This window comes from Nannospalax galili, unplaced genomic scaffold (genome assembly GCF_000622305.1).
Source record: "Nannospalax galili isolate Female #2095 unplaced genomic scaffold, S.galili_v1.0 scaffold307, whole genome shotgun sequence".
NCBI lineage: Eukaryota > Metazoa > Chordata > Mammalia > Rodentia > Spalacidae > Nannospalax > Nannospalax galili.
The window spans coordinates 3,062,245-3,085,455 of NW_008359625.1; the positions used below are offsets into that span (position 1 = coordinate 3,062,245).

The window sequence follows — 23,211 nt, forward strand, 5'->3', positions numbered from 1 at the left end:
TTGGATAAAGTTAGCCTGACTCTATTTTTTCATAATATTGTGTATGTTCAAAATCCTATCATAAAGCTATTAACACTCATATGTTACTGTGCAATTGCTAGTTTCCACCTCACTTCATGCTGTAATAAAGTTGATTCAAATTGTATTCTAAAAAAAAAAAAAAAAACTGCCCAGACAACAAGCAAGATGGAGGAAAATAAAGTTAGCAGGAGGAAGAGCTTAGGAAATAATTATTTCAAACTGGCTCCATCAAAGCCCAAAGGAGCACGCTACTTATTCAGTGGATGTGGATTTGGCCTCTTGTCTGTGTCCAGGCCTATACTCAGGAACTCAGAATCTACTGGAAAGAGACCAAGACAAAGCACACTGATTCACTGAAATAGGTAAATGCTGTGACACAGACGCACAGTGAGAAGCAGGCCCACCCAAAGGAGACATGGTCTAAGCACAAGTCTGGAGATTAGATGAAGGCATCCCAAGTGCCGAGCTGTGTCTTGAGTATAGTGAAGCATCTCCATAAGGAGCAGAGGAAGAAGGTCCAAGGTGAGAACACTAGAGGTGTGAAAGAAAGAGGCACATCACAGAAAACTACATTCCATAAAGTTCAACCCCCAGGCAGAAAGCGGCGGGAAATGAACCAACTGGAGTAAACCATAGACTAAGTCCGCTGTGCTAAAAAGCCTGGACTTCGTTTTGTGCAAAACAGTAACTGAGATGCTTTCACTCAGGAGAGCCAGGCTTGCATTTTGAGGCATCACTACTGCAGCTATCAACAGTCAGGCTCTAGCCCATCAAAGGAACGCCACAGTTTTGTTTGTACCTTAAGTACTCACCCCCACCCCATGCTTCCCCAATACTGTAACATAGAAAAAGGGACTTTTCACAGATTCTTAACTTTCTGACTTTAAGCTCATCTGTTGGGGTTATTTTAACAGGATCTTGAGGCTGGATTCCGACATGTACCCTCACTTACATACTGCCCCTCAGCTCTCTCCCCACAACCACTCTAAAGCATAGAAGTCCAAATTTATATATAACCAATGCATTTTTATTTATCCCCCATTACAAAGGTTCTAGCTCTTCAAAAACTAACTTCTTCACTGATGTTGTATATCCAAGTATTTTGGAAATAGTCGGAGAAACTTGTCATTGAAACTCATTAACTTTGGATCTGACTCCCTCTGCCTACATTGGTATGACTGGCCCTGACTTAGGAGGGTAGCCTTGTTTGGAAGATATTGGTCCTCACAGCAGTGGTGTGAACTCTGTCCACCAGCTTTCCCCTTTGCTCACTTCCTCTATTTATCAGATCTGGAATCTCTGGTCCAGGCAACTCAGGTTCTGCCATACTTCTGCCCTAGAACTCCACATGGACAGCAGGAGAATCCAGGGCCCTGGTCCCTCAACTCCCAGAACCAGCTAGTTCCACTCTGGTGCTTAATAACTGCTTAACCATCAATTTACAGTCAAGCCATCTGTAAGATGACAGAGGGAACATGAGAAAGAAACACTGAACTCAGCATAACGTAGGGTGTGTGTGTGTGTGTGTGTGTGTGTGTGTGTGTGTGTTGTATATGGAGGGTGGGATTTTGCTGGTCTTCCAAAGTCTCCACACAAAGAAGGGACTGAGTAAGCTCTGTTTTCCACAGGGACAGTCATTCAAAGCTGATGTTTTAGCCTCTGAACCCAATGCCTGTATCCTCAAACAATTCTCTTTAGACACTGGTATAACCAAGTGACAAAACCTTTGCAAAACAAGTTTCACCTGTACCTTGAAGGTTCTAGAAAAAGAGACAAATATTGTGAAATTTAAATAAGGAAAATAAAATAATGTGCTGTTTTTAAAAGATGCAAAAGTGGTTCTTGTATATATTTGGACCAATATAGTCCTTCCAAATGTTGGCATTTTTCCTTTCACGCATTAGGTAGCAAGAAAAAAGAAAGAAAGACGTCTTTCTCTCGCCAGTAGATGGCGATATCATCTAGTTAAAATAACTGAAGCAGATTTTTAAAATTTTAAAGTTTTGCACACTAGGAGAGAGAATGAATCAGAAATTCTTTTATATAAAAGTAGATGAGTGGAATAAGTAAATTGTTATTGTTAAATGGGAAAAATCAGGATCACACACACACACACACACACACACACACACCACTCCTACTGCTGCAGTGAGCCCTTGCCAGAGAGAGCTCTGTTCTCTAAGACAAGTACAGCAGCAGCAGCAGCAGCAGCAGCAGCAGCAGCATTTGGAACATGTGAGAAATGAGAAATTCTATCTATATGTATTGCCTACATGTATGTAAGTGCACACATGTTGTGCAATGCCCGCAGAGGTCAGAAGAGACTGTGATTCCCCTAGAACCAGAGTGATAAATGGTTGTTACCCACCACGTGGGTAACCAGGAATCGAACCCAGGTCCTCTGCAAGAGCAGCCCATGCTCTCAAAATGAATTTCCAGCACAACACCTCTTCTTCTATTCATATTTCTCACTCTGTAATTGTTGCTTCATCTGCACCACACCACAGAAATCAAAGATTTAAAGATGCGGCCTCTGGAAAGGAGAAGCCTAAACCCCAACAGAACAGACACACAGAGAACACTGCTGTTGAAATTTATGTAACACAGGTACAGTTCAAAGGCTGTTGGAATATAGTGGAGAGGGTGATTAATTTTGAAAAATGACTCAGAACAGCACTTGGGAGCCTTGAAGGATGAGCAGAAACTTGCCATGGTAGAGACAAGAAGGGACATATTCGTGCCATCTTCTCTACTCTGCAGTTAAATAGAGCCCTCTTCCATTTCAGCCATTTCTAAAGCAGTAAGTCTTTATCACTCCGAAGCCACTGTTTCCCTCTGAAATTCTGTAGCACTTACAGTCCGAGTCACTCAATTTAGAACTCCCAATGAATGTCACCTGAATTAATCTTTTGCCATTGACTCCTTTTCTGTCTTTAACAAAAAAAGAACTCCCTCAAATTTCCTTGAGCTGTTTACTATTTGGCGAACTAGGCAGTGGCATCAGGTAACCTCTGAGGTCTCTGTCGAAATACTAATTTACACAGGGATTGGAGCAGAACAGACTGTATCTTAACTGAGTTGTCAGCTCCTTAAAGGCAGAGATAACTAAGAAATTCCTGTATATCCAACAAAAAAAAGTTTAATATGATTAATAAATGCACTATAGGGCTGGGGATGTAGCACAGCTGGCAGAGTGTTTGACTAGCATGCCCAAAGGCACTGCATAAATTTGGCATGCCCACACATGCCTATAATCCCAGCAGGCAGGAGGTGGATGGAGAGGATCAGGAAGTTTGAGGTCATTTTTAATTACATAGTGAGTTTGAAGCTGGTCTGGGCTGTATGAGAACCTGTCTCCACAGAAAAAGTACATTTTATATATGGAATGTCTTGATAAAATATAGTTGATACCAACTAGCCTGTGGTGTTTGGATAGCCAAAGCCATGAAAGCAATTACATTTGATTCACTCTGTTCCATGGTTCCCAACCATGTCACTCACCCTTCACAGGCTATGGGAAGGCCAGCCCCTGAGCGGGTGTGCTTCAGGGAAAACTAAGCCTCACTCATAGGAAACCCATTCCTAGGTCTTTTACTAATCCTACAATCCCACCATTAAATCATGAAAGTCTTCATCTCTAACCAACAGAAAAATGAAGGTTGTTAAAAAGAAATTGTTTCTTTTTTTATAACACATTTTGCTTGGTCTCTACAGTGCTGGTACTTATTTTAACATTACACATGATCAAGTACCTTGATGAAGGAGAAGAAAAGAGGGAAATTTCTTTTAAATGGTAAACTCTCCTAAGAGAATTATAATCAGTTCAAGATCTTTAGTAATGATGACATCATTTGGACTATTAAGTCAATCCCAATGATACATCCCTTCCTGATGTGAAGCAATTAAGTAGTTTCAAATCAGTAGCTGTTTATTGTGAAACTTCAAAGAATTTTTTCTCAAAGTATAAAATGTACACTTAATGGTCAGAAAACATATTTTTATGCCCAAATTTCCATGAAAATTGCAGAAAATCAAGGCATGCAGAAGTGCCTCGAGGAGAAGGAAGAACTGGATAAAAACACAGATCTGGCTTCTCACACAAAGCCTGTCCTTACAGAGCAAGGTTACTTTAGGTATGCCACTAAATTTAATTCTTGTAATGACATATTCTTATTTTCAAATGTGGTAAATATTAGCTATACTAAAAGAGTTAGACAGAGACCAAATGAAATCTTTACAAATGAGTATTTTCTACAGCCTTGAGATACTGTTGTGATGGCTAAGTCGGAGTCGTCCATTTCCCTGAGGACAGAGGACAGTAGTTGGGCTTTGGAGCACCTCTGGTTCTGTTGTATACAGGAGAAATACGGGCCGTAGAGTCTCTAGGTTTTGCACTTTGTCCTGAGACACCTTGGACTCCTTGTCATGCTTGGTGACAAATCACCAAATATTCAAAGTTAAACTTGTGAAAATGGCTCACCTGGTTGCCTCCACTCTTCGGATTCACAAATACAAGCAAAGGTTTCATGAGAGGAGAGGAAATAGGTTTTATCACAAAAGGGCGACCTTTGTTTTCCTGCTGAAAGAAGCAAACAGGGCTGTTAGGATATATGCCTGTGGCTTGGAAGCAATCACAGAGCAACGGGAGAGAACCTGCAGACTGCTCAAACCCATGTCCCACTCCACGAAGCCAACTCTTCATAGGAGTATGTACAAACAAAGCCTCTCAAGCTATACTGTGCTCCAGAAGCTCGAGCTATGCTTTGGATTTTACTCTGGAAATGTAAGTTCTCATCTTCATCTTCATCATCACCAGCATCACTGGGATGACACTTCCAGGCTAGGGCAAATGTGGCACGTTAGACTGACCAACTGATTGACAGATGGATGGACTTGGAACAAGAATTCCAGTGTGGGTAGAACGCACTGAGGGGCAAAAAGAGGGTAGAAGGCATATCAGGAAAATAAGCTTGGGCTAGACCCTTTGACCCAAGTAGCCTCCGCGAAGGAAGCTGTATTTCCCACCGTCACTCTGCAACACTTACTTCGGGTCCTCTTTTACTGGCTTTTCTTTTAAAGCTTGTTCTTTTTTTCTTCCGATTGGAAGCCTTCAAGGAGTTCTGTGGGGAAAGAAGGGAGCAGCTGAATGCAAGAGGTAGGCAGCCCCAGAGTTTCCATGCAGAACCATGTAGAAGAGGACAGCAGCGCATGCTGTTGACTGCATGCTTCTCATGCTTTGACACTTCCAAGCCACTGCTCATGGGTAAGCCACAGACAGAAACCAGTCGAGTGCTCCAGAGTGAGCGACTGACTCCCCTCCACACGGAGGCAGGGAGTTCGAGCCCCAAAGGCTCTCATGGACTCACATAACAACACATGGTATACCTGCCAACCCTCCCAGTAAAAATGGAAGAATCCCAAATTCTCTGAGGGGCTCCAGTCTCCCGCCCAACCAGGTCCGTGTCCCGCCCAACCAAGTTCAAGTTCATCTCCTGGTATGGAGATCACCTATGTGGAAATGTAAAAAAGGAGGCCATTTTTTTATGTTTTTCTTTTTCTTGATTCATTTTCCTTTCTTTACTTTTTATGGTCTGTATTAATAACAGTCATAAAATAACTCTTGACTCCAGTATAACTTTATAATCCAACTCTCTTATCAGCACTAATGTCTATTATTTTAAATGCTGAGGGAAGATTCACCTTAAGTTACTTAAAATAGTCCAATGATGGGCATTATTCTATCTTTCTCTGTCTAAAGACTTATCGAGTTAAAAAGTCTTCCCTCTACTAAGTTGCCCTGAACTTTTGTCTTCTCATGGAAGTAACTCAAAGTTGTTGACAGCGATCCTTAAATTTATTTTCTCTTTCTATTAAGTTTATGGACCACAATTTGTGATTACTTCAACTATCTTCAACTTCTGAGTATCTACTACAAATACTTAGGGAAGGAGCTCTTAGAAAACAGTCACAACTTACTGGTTGAAGACCAAGCAAAAATCAGACTTAACTAGTGGACTCAATAATTAATTAGACTGCATCTTCACAAAGGCAAGATAGTACTGACCATATAATAGATGTTTGACCAAGTGTTGAGAGCCTGAAATGCAGAATTCTTAACTTAGAAATTGATATAATACACACTTACATTATTTGAGCAGTTAACAGTTTTCAAAATAGCTTGAAGAAATTTAGATATCTAATCTTCAAGTAATATATTTTTAGAGCATTCAAAACTAAACATTGGTCTATATTATACACATTTATACATCAAAATTAACAAGATCCAAACTAGTTTTATTTTTACTTAGATTAAGAAAAAGAAAAAGGAAAGAAAACCGATTTATGGCCTTTGTTCACCAAGGCTGAGGGAATTTTTCAAGAACCACCGTATGTCCCCAGGTTTTCTTCTTCCATCAAAAGAAAATGTCTTCAGGATCTCAGAGACTCTCCGGAAAGAGATTCAGGAAACCATGAGTCGGCCTCACTCCAGAAAACCCCTGTCTGTCATACATTATTGACTACGCTTGTCCTGAGAACAGATTTTCAGGGCTTCTGCATTCCTAGGTTAAAGGATCTTTTATCACGTTCTTGTCTCCTTTACGATTATGAAAGTATGTGCAATATTTTGATGAATTTCAGTTTGTATAACAGGAAAGAAAAATGGTCTGGAGTCTGGAAATGCTTAGGCTGTGGAAGAAGCTTCTAATTGATGCCAGTGAATGATGATGTTCCCAGTGCTTCCCAACCAGTAACACACTCCAGCCTTATGCAGAGCTTTTAGAAAACGCTGGAACCTAGACTCCAACAACACACTGTTGATCTGTTTCAACTAGAGCCCAAATCAGGGTTCTTTCAAAAAGCTCTCTGGGTGGTTAACTGCTCATCAAGGGCTGAGAATATGGGTTTGGAACCGTAAAGAGACAGGTGAGGAAATAAGAGACCACTGTGGTAAAGCAGATCAACAGCAGGAACGTGAGCTGGCAGACTTGCCACTCATCTTCCCCCTGCAGCTCCCTGTGGTAAGATCTGTGCTCTTGCTTAAGTCAGCCAAATGTTTGAAATAACCGTCTCTTAATTTTAAAATGAAGTGACAATACCTAGTTCATAAGACAGTTAATGAAGTTTAGACAAGAAAAGGCATGTGTGGCAGTCAGTTTGGTATCCATTCCATAATACGCACCCATTCACACCTGTTAGTCTCAATACATAGCGCAAATGCTTAGAACACAACTGCATTCAAATTATCACTGAAGCAATGAATAAATATTATTACAAATAATAGCACTTACTGGTTTGGGAAGGGATGCTCAGAAGGTGATGACTTACTTTGATGTTTTAATACGTTTCCTGCCTAGACCAAATGTACATAGCAATTGCTTGCAAGAACATACTGGAGGCCTTGGTTCTTGATGGGAACTCAACACCTAAATTCTAAGAGATAGTTCTAGTGGATCAAGTTAAGCCCTTATACAACTTTCTTAAAGTTATCTATCATGGAATTCAAAGAATTTCAGGTGATTTTGGTGATCAAGTGTTTGGGGAATATGGAATTAGAAATAATAGTTGAAATCTAAAAACAACAGGCAAGGAACTCAATCTTAGTTGGGAACAGACACACAAAACAGGTTTTTTTTTTAATTTTTTATTTTTGTAGTAGGCCAAGTTCTTCTGAACCTCACTGAGACTCATGCATCTGAGGCTTCCTTTACACAACAGAAAAAGTAGTGACTGACTTGCATGTGAGCTCAGAGGATGTTTACAGTCCTAAGAATAATCAAAGAGAAATAGCAAGTATTCTAGAATTTACACACCTCACTATTCCCAAAGGTCCCCTTCTTTTTTTGTGTACAAACATATACCTCAGTCCACATGTGTTACTTCATTTAGAAGGCAGCTGCATCTTGTGAGGAACAGATGGACAGGAAGGCAGATTTGTGATGTGTTTTAGTACTGAAAATATAAGACATCTATCCTAACTAATCTTCAGCAGAGCTTGTCCTGTCTGACTTGGTACTAGAGAAATCGACAAAGTAGCCACTTTTGAAGAACAGAGAAGCTATGTTAAGAAGTTATTGTTAAAACTTCCTGGTGAGAGAGTCAAGAGACCTTTGAAACTTATCTATTAGATGTTTGAAAACAAAGCCTGCCTGTTCCATCAGGGCAGCTGGCTCAATGACTGCCTTACAAGATCAACACTGCTCAGACTGGATTTGCAGTCTTCTAATCTCAACAGCAGCCATCCTCTAGGCATCTCATGCCTACCCTTTAGTGTAAAACCTAAGAAAAGACCTTTTGTTTTCTTGGACCAAGTATCAGGGCAATCTTACCTTGCCACAGACGTAATCCTATCAACCAAATCCTTATTGGAGTTATGATTCCTTCCTGTGTTGTTAGGAAGTACTTTATAGGCGAATCACTCAACTGTGAATGAAACTTTAGGTCTTATTACTCTTAAGGGATTTTTTTTCCCAGTTATGGGATTTTAAACAACTGGCTATACTAATAGATCTAAAAGATGATATATCACTTCATTATAACAAAGGAAGTCTCTCCCACACACTGGACTACGGGTTCTGAGCCAGGGAGTTGCGTCTTAAACGGCAAGCTCACTTCCTGCTCTAGTCGTCCTACAGGAATAAAGGTGGTTCTGAAGATGGACAAGCAAAAGAAAAGAAAATTCACCACTTTGGGGTTAAGGAGCAGGTCTCAAGAGCTCCAAGCAACAGCACATCACAAGTACTATCTGATCTTTAGGGTTCACCAAAGGAAATGGTTTAAGTAAGTCTGAGCAATTTTGTTGTTAGTTATGGAATAAAAATTGTTATTTTGTTTCATAGGTCTCCAGCAATTAAAGATCAGTCAGTCACAAGGCATTTAGAAAAATAAAACTAGTGAAAAAAGGTCTACAAGGGGTAGGAAGGAATGAATACATATTTTATAAGTTGAACATTAGAAACGACGTAAAAATCTATCAATAGGGATATGGATAAGCTGATATATCTACAGCATGGGATGGGTATAATAGTTTAAGATGACTAAAGCCCACAAGTCCTACTATAGAGTTTTCCTCAAGGTTCATTTTTTTGTTGTTTGTTTTTTAATTTTTAGTTTTGTGTGTGAGTGTATTGCCTGCATGTATGCAAGTGCATCCATGTTGTGCAATGCCCATGGAGGTCAGAAGAGGGTATCAGATTCCCCTGAAACTGAAGTTACAGATGGTTGTCAGTCACCTTGTGGGTTCTGGGAGTCGAACTCGGGTCCTCTGCAAGGGCAGTCAGTGCTCTTAACTGCTGAGCCATTTCTCCAGCCCCATAAGATTCATTTTTTTAAAGTAAGCTCTGGAGAAATATCTGCAGAATTGTGTGACTTAACAACACTCAACTCTGCACACACTGTGATTCTGTGTCTATTCTGAAGAACCGTGTGATTTAACAGTACTCAACCTGCACACACTCTGGTCTGTGTCTATTCTAAACGTACATTTCTATTCTTGTAAATTCTGAGTAAAATCTCCACATGGATATGTGATGGCGAAGACAAAAGAGGTGTTTGAATTTTAAATGTTGGTAAAAGGGGACGTTTCATCTGAAAAGTTCCTTTTGTACAGCAATAAAATGTGTGAATTACTCATTGCAAACTAAACATGAAACTAAAAGACTATGTATAATCCTCCTTTCAAAGAGACCATAGTGTCACAACACAATCCTGTGAAGGCCCACTGGACACTATTTAGGAAAGATTACTTTTATATTCTTTCCAGAAGAAGATGGAAACCCTTTGGGAGAAGTGGTAAAGTTATAAAACAATGACAGTTTGGAAAAGTCAGTGGCTGGGTTACAAAATGTTTTTTGAGGGGAGTGGGACGATTTTAAGGACTGGATGACAGGGAGTGGGGGTGTGAGGTGCTGTCTTCTGGGCAGGACACAGCCACTGCCTTCATGGACTCCCAAAAACCACAGTTCCCTGTACTGAAGCTGCACTAGGCAGGGCCTGTCATCAGTCAGTCATGGGTGGGGAACTAAAGCCTCCCTGGGAAACTACTGGGTACTGATGAATTCGAGAGGAGGGGGAATCATTATTTTTAGCTGTGTGCCCACTGGCGAGTCTGCCAGGCTCCAGTGGACAGTTGCTCCACACCACACCCATGGTCACACAGAAAGCTCTGGTTAAACTCAATTGGTCACAAAACAAAACAAAAAGTCATGAACGTGAGAAAGGGACTATGTTAACACAGGTGAGAGACAGGTAAGAGAGGACAGAAACAGGATCATAATCAGAAAGCATTCTATACGTGTGTAGAATTGTCAAAGAACAAATTTATTAAAGAAAAGAAAGGCATCTTGTTTCATGACGTGAAACTCTGAGTATGCTTCCTCACCCTCATCTTCTGTAACGTGACCTGCTTATAACAATCCACAATCCACAAGTCTTGCTCCCACAACTCCAAGATTATGTGCTGGTGTTTGAAAATCTTTGACCCTGTTTAGCCAATCAAACTATTACCTTCTGATGTTTTCAGTCTACAGGGAAAGCACTGACACCTGCAGCTTCAAATGTAATTTGGAATTCAAGTACATCAATAGATTCAACCTTGGTTCTTAAGCTTTGGTTTTCTTCTCGTTTGAATTCCTTAAAATCACCTGTCATCCATCCTTTTTTAATTTGTAGTAAATAACTTCTTCCCCTCTCTCTCTAAGCAATTTGAAAATGATACCAGGGAGTCCTCATGCCCTACCACCAATGTTCTACCTACGTCCATTCTACAGTTGCTGGAGGAGTTAGTATCCATTCAAGAGACTGCCATCGTTTTAACAAGGACGCAAAGCATATGTCTTACTATATCTCTCTATAAGTCACTTTTCCTGAAATATTACGATAGCCTCCCTACTCATGATTTCATTTTTGTGGTTTCACTTGCCCGTGGTCAACTGTGGTTTAAAATTAATATTAAATGATAAATTCCATGAATAATAATTCTTCATTTTACATGATCCTTATTAAAGTATATTATTGCAGTTGCTCTATTTTATTATTTTTGTTAATCTCTTAGAATGTTAGAAAGGTTACATGCTAACCTTTATCCTAAGCATGTATATAGAAGAGAAAACACAGTACATGTAGAGTTCAGTACTGTCTATGCTTGTAATCATTCTGTGGAGCATTTTGGAATAGATTCTCTGTAGAACTCATCCTCAGAGCAACAAATGGACCATCAGATGGCATCTATTTACTCCTGTATGGAGTCATTCATTTAGAACACAAGCATCCAAATAAAGCTGACCTGCTTTCAATACGTTCTGTCAACTTGCATTGGCCTACATCCTCCCTCCACCTGAGGAGACTCCCCATGTTCTTCAAGGCCGAGCTTGAATAGTATATTTTCTATGCAGTCTAGCTTGATCCCCATGACTGAAATTGCTGACTCATGTGTCATAGCTCCACTGGGCTTCTACATCTCAAACAGCATTAACACTGTTCAGCTTGGACTCATCACTCCTTACTATGGATGAACCAATTTGTGTGGCCACTTGCTCTCCCCAGTCTATGTATGCGTTCCCGGGAACGCATGCTGATAAAGAGCTAACACTTCCAAGAGAGCAGGAGGCCACTCTTTTATTAAAGATGCACAGATGCCTTGACTCCGATTCCAGAGTCCACAAATAATGACTTAGATGATGGTATTTATGTTTCCCCTAGGAAGTATAATCTTTGTGAAGATAGATTACACTTCATTTATCTTTAGACATCATTCCACACATAACAGCATCCTAGAATATGGCTAATTAAATGTTTACTTAATTAAGAATACCTTCTTTACCATTTATACTTTGAAATGGTGTGATAGAAGAACATAAAAAAGTATGTGTAGAAATATATAGAGATGGATGGAGATAGATGATAGACTGAAAGATGACAGATAAATAATCCTCAAAGTTAGAAACCATCCTACTCTGTTATACCCATGTACCTTCTTTTACGTCTCGCTCCAATGTTGCTAAGGAATTTTCTGATATTAGTGTCTCTGTGCTGTTAAACAACCTGTCTCCTATGTTCTACACACTACAAACTAGAGGGTTGGCTGCCAGTCATACTCTGATCACAAACTCAAATACTGTTCTCAGTCCCTGCTTTTCATAAGTCTGTGGAGTCCAACATTGATGGCCACCCTATTTTTCTTCCCATTTTTAATAACGGAATGACACTAATATAGTGTTCCCTGTATTTCACAGGATTATCTTTCATTGTCAACCTACACCCTTTTGCTGTTTTCCTTCCAAAACACTATTTTTTCTCTATTGTTTCTTTTTGATAAAGAAGCCCACTACTTTAGGATAAAGTCCATGTATCAAAAATCCCTCCACCATGAGGCTTGTGGAACCTCCAACTCATCTCCGGCAGGACTTAGCAGAAATCCTGACTGGCCCAACTCAGCTCAAAGGCTTGGGAATGTAATTCTTCTATATATAGTGAGCTTGCTTCTGCTATCGTCCACCCGCTGTTCTTTCCCTTTCTGGTCTAAATCCCACCCACCTTTTAAACAGAAGAAGAAACCCCACATCCTCAGGAAGCACCCCAACCCTTCCAGTAGATATTTCAAAAGGCTTCAGGGCAAGGGGTGTGTGTTATATCACAGTATTTAGAGTCCCACTGTTATAATCTGGCTTTTCCATTAAAAGGTGATTAAACTGCATGAAAATATAATACAAAGTCCTGTAAAAATAACTAAAATGGAGGAAAGAAATAAATCAAAGAAGTAGAAATATTAAATGAATTTAAAAATAAAAACTGAGCATCGTGGATCAGGCAATAGTACAAGGACTGCCTTGTCCCCTTGTCTTATCTTGCATTTGATTCTAAAATGTACAGACTCTCCATTTTTTAACATGTAGATTCCATACTTGCTTCTTGAGAAACCTCCCAAGAGTTTCGAGCTATCATTGACAGAAACCAAACTTTACATAAACTACACAAAACAAAGCAATGCCCCATTCATTTTCCAATAAAACAGAGCCAGTCGGAATAAATCACAGGATGGCTTTGAAGGTCATGGCATTTTTTAAAGATACTACATTCAGTAAGACTTTCTGAAGCACCTGCATAAGGAATTACCATCTCTCTCCCTGTAGCTCTAAAAGTTCACCACCTTGTATCACTTACAAATATAAATTCAAGTGTCTAAGATGTGTAGTTCAAAGGAAGATACACATTCAACAAGGATTATGTCCTTATTGAGAAACCACCATGGTTCTCAGACTAATGAAGCAATGATTGGCTGGGACAGAGAGAATGCTGAGAATATAGAATGAGTTTAAGTACTAAGGGGACAGATTCTGGTTTGCCTGAAGAAAAGAATGTGGCTCTTCAAGCAGGCAGTGTACATACGAAGTTCAGGACTCGTGGTCTGCCTTTGGATTGGAGGTGGCAGGAAGTCAAGCAAACCATGATCCCTACACAGACTGCTCTCAGTTGGCTCAGGTTAGAAAGAGAGAGAGCCATGTAAAACTCCACGATGCCCTCTTTGGTACGCAGTGAAACTCAGAAGAACTGTCATCAAAAAGCATATCATTAGTAGGTGGATGAGGAGGAAACAACCTTGCTCTGGAATAGTGGTTTATGAGGACAGGAAGTCTGGTCCCATAGAAAAGCCCAACACAATCAAGAGGTGGGCAAGTAGGGTAAACTTGGTAACTAAGCACTAAACCATGAGATTGAATGTACAGAGGTCAAAGGAACCCAAAGACTAGTGGAAGTAGAAAAGCACATCACAGCAGTTACTTTTCTCTGCATTATCTCAGCAACGCCAGAATCCTGCAGTTACCTGAGGTTTCTTCACCTTAATGATCCAGGTGGGTGGGACAATAACAGCAGCATGTGCCCCCAAGGAGCAGGGTTCCTCAATGTGATGCAGCATGAAGCAGGTCACTTTATTGTGAAACTGAGGAGAAAAACAGGCTAATAAGCAATTCTGAACAAGAGATCATTTGCAGCAAGAAGGGATAAGTGCACATGTGCATATACACACATGTGCATGCACACATTAAGAACACATGCATCTCATTAGCATTCAACCATCCCAGGATTTCTAATCCATTCCAGTACGCACACACTTATTAACAAAAACCTGGCAGGATGAGGCCTGCGAAGACAGTCTGTTTAATCAAATGTTTGCATACAGATGCGAGCGTCTAATCCTAAATGCTCACAACCGTTTCCAGCAGATAATGTGGACAGGATGAAGACCTGGAGGAAGGCAATGCCCAACCCCTGCCATTTTTTTCTACCATAGTTGTAAATCCCTCCCTTATTCATTCAGTTGAGGGAGCCAGGAAGGAGGCAGGATGTTTCCTCCAGAGAGCTGTTCATTGCAGCAGTAACAAAACACAAAGAGGTTACTTCTACTGAGTTTGCCTAGAGCCCTTAAAAAATACAGTGACCCTATCACACTTGGCAAGTCTAAAGTGTTTTTTTGTCTAAGAAAGGAAGGAAGGGAATATAAAGTAATAATGACGACCACAATACTCCAGTGTAAGGGGCTTAACTCAATACCTTGGCTGTGAGGCTGGAACTGTGACCTGAGTCTAATCACATGTTCAATCATCTTTTGACAATAAAGTGATAGTCATGACTTATATCATTCCTAATAAACATAAAACCAACATTATGTAATAATCAAGGGACTTAAGTGTGAATCATAGTGATTTTCTTGTATTTAACATCTGCTTGAACTTGAATTATACTTATCGTAACCACCACATAAATCACCATTTTATTGGATCAATTTAAGTGTGAATTGGATCATTGATAATAACTATGTTGGAAGAACTGACATCAGTTAGGACTGTATGCAAAAAGCTGGCATCTGTAACCACCCTGATTGTATTCTGATATCAAAGAGTTTGTTTTTATTTCTGCGTATCTTCAATATCTGCTGTAATTCAGTGGCTAATTAATATCAGTCAATTAAGGATAAAATACTGATAAAATAATTAATAATTCCTCATGCCACCAGTTATTTGGAATCCACAGTTAAAGCAGAGAAATGCCGCACCACACAGAAATGCTATTTCAACGGTTCCTTTCATAATTGATTTTCTTCTAGCAATCAAATTTAGTCTCAATGCACACCCACTGAATTTCTATAATGCTAAGAGTCCTGGAGGCTGCCTATGCGACTCTCTCAGTTTATACTGGTGTGATCTCCAACCTAGAGACTAAGAGGCACACTCAGGATTGCACGACTTTTAAATGTTGGAGCCAAGACATATCTACAGGAACTTCAGCTCCCCAAACCAAGGTTTTTCTCCTGCATCATAGAGGGCCAGTTATTTGTTTATTTGACATCAAATATCCTGGAAGGGATTACTAATGTTACTAAAGTAAATCAGCACTGTAATTTGTGTGAATATATTTTGCATGCACAGTTCTTGCAAAATCACCTCCTGCAATGTGGGAAACTGGGAACATTTTTACACAAAGTATGGAAATGACCAAGGCTCAGCCACAAAAAGTCAGTCTCTGTAGTGACTCTGTTGGATGACAGATCAATTAAAAGAACACATATGTTCATTATAAAGTAAGATCTAGTTTCCAAATTAACTGACCTTGGGCACATCACATCACTCCAGGGTCACAGGAGAAGATGCAGTCTATCAAGACAAACTTGGCATGATTCTGTCCCAGCAGTGGGCTCTTCCCAGTTCAGGGAAGCTAGCAGCATAGACAGTATTAGGGACCAGTTGACACCCAATCTCAAAGGGAGACACTGCCTTGACAGAGTCAGAGCTTCGCTAGAACTAGGATGGTCTTGTACTTGTGAATATGCTCTTGAACAGATGCACAAGGGTTATATATATGCCAAGAATACAAATATGGCAGTATATTGGCACAGCAAGCACTAAATCTGCCAGACCACTGAGTCCTCACCCAAGAACAGGAGGCTTTACTGACATGCAAAGGCCTAGGGAAATTATGCTAGAGAGACTATTAGAATTGCTATAATGCAAATGGTTTTGACCCACAAAAATGTCAACTGCAGTTGTTTCAAACTAAATACATCTGTTTCAGTCCTGTTGTTTGTGTGGTTAACTGATCCTGATATGTGCAGACCTGCAAACCTTTAATCTAGCTAACAGAACACACCACAGACATTCTTTTCAGATCTCCTATGCAACGAAGAGGTGATATGTCCCAATATAAACAGTCACTCAAAAGAGTAAGCAAAAATCCCGGGCCTATAATCCCAGTATCTGGTGGCTGAGGCAGGTGAATCACAAACATAAGGATAGGAAATGCTTATACAGCAAGGCTGTCTTGAAAAACAAAATGAAACAAATGAGTAGACAGACTGAGAGATCAGAGCAGGAGATAACAAACTTTTCTATAAAGGCCTGGGTAGCAAATATTTTAGGTTTGGGAGTCCATTCACCTATATTGCCATGACTCAACTCATCCATTGAGGTATGAACAGAGCCACAGATAGCTGGGCATGATTATGTTCCAATTAAATTTAATTTATAAAAATAGGTGGCAGCCATATTTGGCCCTGGGTGCTGTAGCTTGCCAATTGTGTTAGAGTGAAAGAATGAACCAGGACAAAGGCAAACAAGTAAGGAAATGTAGCATCTGCCTTGGACAGAGGGGTCAGGTGCTCTTAAAAGTGAAAGAAAAAGAAAAAAGAGGAAAAGTAATTAATAAATAAGCATGGGATCTTGAGAATGACACATGTTTAAATACAAGAAAGGGCTGCATATCAATGAACACATGAATAACTAGGAAATCACTTGGACCTAAAAGCAGCACAAAAGCACTCATTCTTCACAGCCCCATGGAGACGTCACACACATCAGGACCAGAACCAAGATGCTTGGACACCTGGGCTGGACTCATGGTTCCTCGTGTTGTGCTTTCTCCTATACTGGGGAGTATTTAGCACAATACCAGACAGGGAAGAATGTGGGTGGTGGTCTGAGTGTGAGAAACCCTGTATTCCAGTCCCAGGGTGAGAACTGGGGAAGAATTTCCCAGTCTTTCATCCTGCAAAAGAAGTAAATTTCTCTTTGTAGAGTCTCTCAGTTTGTATTTGCTTTTGTCCTGTCATTATGTTCTGTTTGTCCTCTAAGAGGGTCGTATGAGAAAAAGTAGTATGCTCATTTAGGTAACCTTCTACCCATAGGCTGGAACTCAAGCAATGACACAGCTTCTTATGATCACATGGGAGCCCACACTGCGTATTTTGTCCCAAACTTACCGCCTGCTTGCACCAAGAACAGCTGATGGCCACGATCTCTTTACTGTGGAAGGAGAACTTTTGCTGGAATCCCTGAGACAGTAGGACAAGAGATACAGTTTATAACCACCTCAGTGACAGCCCACATTTGCCCGCATGAAGTCCAGGGAAGCGAAGAAGGCCAGGATTGACACCCATTGTTATAGTCACCAGTACAGCAAGTGCAGCTGTCAATATCGCCCTTTCTACCTTCTAAACCATCCAAGGGTGTGTGTGAGAGAGGAGGCTGTGTGTGCTTTTCCTTAGAAAACAAATTTCTCTCTCTCTCACTCTCTCTCATCACATATATGTTACAACCAAATACACATATATTATAAGCAATATATATTATAATCAAAAGAAACTCATTGGTTCACCTGGTCACATACTTCAGAAGTTCTATTCAACTTTAGTATCTGAGAACTCAGAAAGACAGAAATCAAATACCAGAGGCACTACCCAGAAGTCAAAATCTGAGAGAAGTCCAAGCTTATAAGTAATAAATTCATTTTCTTATCCTCTTGGGATGTCGATTCTCAAAACAAGCAGCTTTTTACTTTTATTCTTAACCAGTGGCCAAATCAGTAATAAGGTTCACAGAGTCTATTTTGTGTCCCCAAGTATCCTTCAGTGTGGGTCCATCCACCGGAGCCTGGTTAACCTACCAAGAGTCCCATCCTTGAAAGAGACTGTTTCTCCCCCTCCCAGTGGTCACTGGTTGACTAAATATCCTTATATTGGGTTGGAATATCTTACTCACTTCCCCATGTCTGTGCTGGGTTTTTATCTGGTTTGAGCTTGCATGGGACTTGTGCATGCTGTCACCATTGCTGTGAGTTCATGTGAGTAACTCACCAGTTATCTAGAAAACTCTATTTCTTTGTGGTCATCCACTACCTCTGGCTCTTAAAATCTTTTTGTCCCCTCTTCTGTCTAGATCCTAGAGAAAACCCTATCTCTGTCGTATCGCTAGACAAAAGAAATGTCTTACCATAAACTAAATATGGATCCTTATATTGACAGACAAGCATACCATACACAACTCATCAAAGAAGCTTCTTTTTTGCAACAGATGGAGGCTACTGCAGAATCCCACAACTGGTCAGACACAGAGAATATACATCTGAGAGATGCTCAGTGCTAAGTGACACATCTACAGTGGAATTTCTACACCCGAGGCTCATAGAACATAGCAGAACAAGGGGCAGAGGAAAAAACTAATGTATCCTTCAACTCTTACGAGTGAAGCTTCCTTATACAACAGTGTGATGCACAAGAAGGCCACAACTGGCCAAGTTTTAAAGACTAAGAGACTGAGAAGTTTTTTCCCTAGATAGGACTCCTATATTTAACCTCACCCTCCTCAGGGACCACTGAGGAAAAGGGGGTGGAAAGATTGTAAGAGTCAGGATTGGTTCATAAACACAGGGAAGCAGAGGCTTTCAGTGCACTGGAAACTTGCACATGTGAACTTGCAGTGGTGGTAATGAGCACAGGACCCATGCCAACTCAATCAGACAAGGGCCCAGAGTGGAGCTTGAAAATGGGTGGCAGGCTGGCCCTAGATAGGAAATATTGGAGAATATTTACTTCTGGGTGAGGGAGAGTATGCCTTATTTACAATCTCTAGATAGGCTGACTAGACTCCAGGGGATGAATTTGCACCAAAGGACATGCGGGTACAAATGCTTGACTGGATAGGACTTAACATGTATGGCAGAATACATGAGGTTTGGTGGGGGTTCTGGGGGGCATGGATGAAGAAGGAGCTCTAAAATTGATTAATTATTGTTGAATGAAATGTGCAAAAGCTCAGCAAAAAATGTTTTAAAAAAGAAAATGGAAGATAAATTAAAGCTGGGTGTGGTGGCGCACACCTTTAATCCCAGCACTTGGGAGGCAGAGGCAGGAGGAGCTCTGTGAGTTCAAGGCCAGCCTGGTCTACATAGCGAGTTCCAGGACAGCTGGGGCTACAGGGACACCCTGTCTCAAAAAGACAAAAAAAAAATCAGAAGCAGGACAAGAATGTTCAATCTCTCCATTCCAGTTTAATATAGTACTTAAAATCTTAGCTAGAGCAATAAGACAAACGAAGGAGATAAAGAGGACACAAATTGGAAAGGAAAAGGTCAACGTTTCTTAATTTGTAGAGGAAATAATTATAAACATAAAAGATTCCACCAGAAAACTCCTAGAGCTGACAAATACATCCCACAAAACAGCAGGATATAGGATAAACACCCTCAAATCAGCAGCCTTCATACACACCAACAAACACCACTGACAAAGAAACCCAGGAAACAATCCTATTCACGACAGCCTCAAGATCCATAAAACATCTTGGAATGTAACAAAGGAAATGAAGGACTTGCACAAACAGTATCTAAATTTTAAATCCATTACAAAATCTAAAAGCATCCTCCCTGAGCCTTAGGTGTAGAGGTTGCATTGGAGATGTGTCACTTAGGCCTGGGCAATTCACAGACAATGTCCATGTGTGACCAATTGTGGTACTTGGCAGTGGAGGGCCAGGAACACAAAAGGTCACAAATAGCTTAAAGTGTAGAGATCAAGAGTCTGCTGAATTCTGGTCCTTGGACAGGATCCATTTATTAAACTTCACTCAAGGCTCAGGGACCATCTTGGAAGAGGGGGTGGAAAGATTGTAAGAGTCAGGGAGGAGGTGCATGACCATATGGAAACAGAGTCCTACAAGCTCCTGGGAACCTACTCATATGATTCTATGGCAATGGTGTCAGCATGTACAAGTCCCATGCAAACTTAGACATATAATAACCAAGCATAGGACTGAGAAAATGAACTGCAGACCCCAATCTTATCTAAGGAATGTTGGCAACTACTTGCTGCTAGATGAAGAATAGCTGATCTTCCTAAAACAAGGGACTCTAGATAGGCTGACCAGACTTAGTGGATGGACTTGCACTTGGGAACGTCTGGGGGCACTGACAACACAGTGGGCAGTAACAGGGATGACAGAATATATGGGCTCCAGTGGGGGGTTGGGGGGCTATGGGAGGGTGCCAGTGGGGATGGGGGTATAAAGATGATTAAGATTGTTTGAGCTGTTCTGTACAAAGTACACAAAAAATTCAATTAAAAAGTCCTTCCAAATCACCCTAGTTTGCATGCTCTCTCCATCAATCCTGGGCTTCATCACCCATACCCCACTCTTGCCATTATTCAGCTGCTGTAAGCTGCTGGTACTTTGATGTGCACATGTATTGTCTCTGCAGTTGAAATGTATGGTTACTGAAGGCAGGCACTGTATAGTTCTTGGAAACATAGCACAGCTCTTTAAGCATCATGAACACAGTGCACATATTTTCTTATTAATTGAATAAGAAAGTTGCTGCTACCACATCACTGTTCAGCTATAAACACCATGCTATCCAAGCTTTAAAGGTCTTACCCCAAGCTGTCTGCAACTATGCCTCCTCACGGTACCCTCCTTCAGGAAGAAAACCAACCTCTACAGACACTGAAACCACACAAGGTTTCTATAGTTCATTTGTAAGTGTGCTGTATTGAAATGCTGTCTGGAAAACATCAATAAGGTGAAATGTGTGGCATGGTAGGAACAGCAGGCTCAGTAAGAGGCTGACAAATATTGTGGTTCAAAATATATTAAAAGCCGGAAGCTGGAGAGAGAGTTCAGCAGTTAAGATCACTGATTTTTCTTGCAGAAGACCTGGGTTGAAATCCCAGCACCCACATGGCAGCTAACGACCGTTCATAACTCCAGTTCCAGGGGACCCGACACACTTTTCTGTCCTCCATAGGCACTGCACAACACATGCAGGCATAACACTTATACACATAAAATAAAAATAAATAAATAAGGCTGGAGAAATGGCTCAGCAGTTAAGAACACTGGTTGTTCTTGCAGAAGACCTGGGTTCAAATCCCAGCACCCACATGGCAGCTTACAAACTGTAACTCCAGTCCCAGGGGATCCAACAGCCTCTTCTGACCTGCACAGGCATTGCACAACACAGGTGCACTCACTTACATGCAGGCGATACACGCATACACATAAAAATAATAAATAAAATTTAAAAAATAAATAAAGTCAAAACATATTAAAAGTTTTAAGTGCTACAGCCAAGGCACTAGTCACTCAATTTTCATATATCAGATGGTTTTATACCAAACAGAAGCAGAAGAATGTAAAAGCTGAGAATAGTTCTTAGATCTTCTTATTGTCTAAGTGATCTTAGGCAAATCACCTAATTCTTCTAACTTCTCTCTGAACTTGAAAATGGGAACCACAACAAACTCTCCTACACTTCTGGATGGTTATAAGCATCGACTGAGGCCATGATTTGGGAGGGTTGTTATAACAGCACATACATACCTATGTGGAAGGTATATATGTATGAAAGAGTATTTTTATTGCCAAGATCTATCAGCATGGAGCCTGCCTTCCTCCTTGCCAAGAAAGCCTTCCTCTATTTCATATGAGACTTGGTACAACACCATTCAGTGATACAACTTGACACTAATCAGCTCTACCTCCACTGCGTTGCAGGTGGGCCTTCTGTCTTCAAGGAGAAAGCAATCTACTGTGGTTCTGACAGGCAGGTGGATGCCAAAAATAAACAAGGCCATTCACAACTGGCGCACTGGGCATAATGGTTATGTAGAATTACAGTGGGTCCCTTGGAAATGAGCCTCTTGGCAATAAGCTTAGTGCTTTGTTTTGGGTTCTAGTCTATAATGGTCACAGAGACCATGGCTTCAGAACCATTATCTAACATACAGACATGAACAGAACCAGTTCAAAGCCTCATGGACCAAGTTCCCCCACAGACCTTGCGATGGGGAGATTTTGGCTAGGCTTTTAAGTATAAAAGAAAATCAGGTCCTGACCACCCAGGCTTCAGTGCTGTTCCAAATCTGCTATTATGGTGCTGGCAGATGCCCTGGCTGAATCTCAGATGGTTTTTAAGGGCTATTTTGCTTAGTACTATCAAAGAGGAGAACGAGGACTTGAGGTCAGATGCTTTAGATCCAACTGACTTCAGACTTCAAAATATCCATAAAGTCACTCTATTGGTTCTTCAGAGATTTTAATTTCAATCACATTGAGCCTTTGGGATAAAGTTTTAGCAAGATTTATTCTGAGTGGTCTAAAACTCTGTTGCCTCTCTCTCCTCCAATCTAGGGCATGTGCCAAATGGCACTCGGCTTTACAACCTTGGCTGAAACCAGGAAAAAGGGCTTTACATGAAATGGGCTGAAAGCATTTTCTTGTTTCTGGGTCTAACTGAGATTTGAGGTGGGAGAATCTCTTGACTAGAAATGGATTACTTGTTTTCTTTGACAAGAGTAGATCTTCTACATGCCTATTAAATAACAACAAAGTAAGTCTCTCCAATATCTACCAACATGCCCAAAGCTCATATTGTGATACAAAATCCAAGCCTAAGAAAATTATAAACCATGACTCAACCAACTTACCTTTATTAATATTTATCTTTAAAAGAAAACTTCAAGTACATTTATATAAACATCTCCTATTCTTGATATACAATATATAATCATATATTTTATACTTATATCCCTGAAATAATTTTCCTGTGATGTAAAAACCACAGTATCCAGCAAAGACTGAAAATTTAAAACACAGCTGTCATATCACTCTCTTAACTCAATCTCACTGGCATACTCAATAATGTGCTACTCAGTGATAGGAATGTTCTACTTTGAGCAGGATTCTAGTTAGATCATCACAAACAGTTCTTCCAACACAACCATTTCTGACCAGCTAAAGCTGATCAGTAACCTAAACCTTCACATCACCTAGGAACAGACTCAACAAAACCTAGCTGAAAGCCATTTTCTGACCACTGAAACGTGGTGTTTATATTAACCTACCATCTACTGCTTTGGGGAATAATTTT

General features: G+C 40.5%; 1 protein-coding gene across 1 annotated transcript in view; it reads right to left on the reverse strand.

Annotated features, from left to right (window-relative positions):
• Positions 1-23,211, reverse strand: part of Dgki (diacylglycerol kinase iota) — a 318,581-nt gene that overhangs the window by 241,905 nt on the left and 53,465 nt on the right. The window contains exons 5-10 of the mRNA XM_017795687.1: positions 17,270-17,341; positions 13,841-13,957; positions 6,086-6,118; positions 5,407-5,529; positions 5,067-5,141; positions 4,502-4,600 (exon numbers count right to left, since the gene is read on the reverse strand). Coding sequence (XP_017651176.1) covers positions 4,502-4,600; positions 5,067-5,141; positions 5,407-5,529; positions 6,086-6,118; positions 13,841-13,933 — 423 coding nt within the window. The 5' untranslated portion in view covers positions 13,934-13,957; positions 17,270-17,341. The remainder of the gene's footprint in view (positions 1-4,501; positions 4,601-5,066; positions 5,142-5,406; positions 5,530-6,085; positions 6,119-13,840; positions 13,958-17,269; positions 17,342-23,211) is intronic.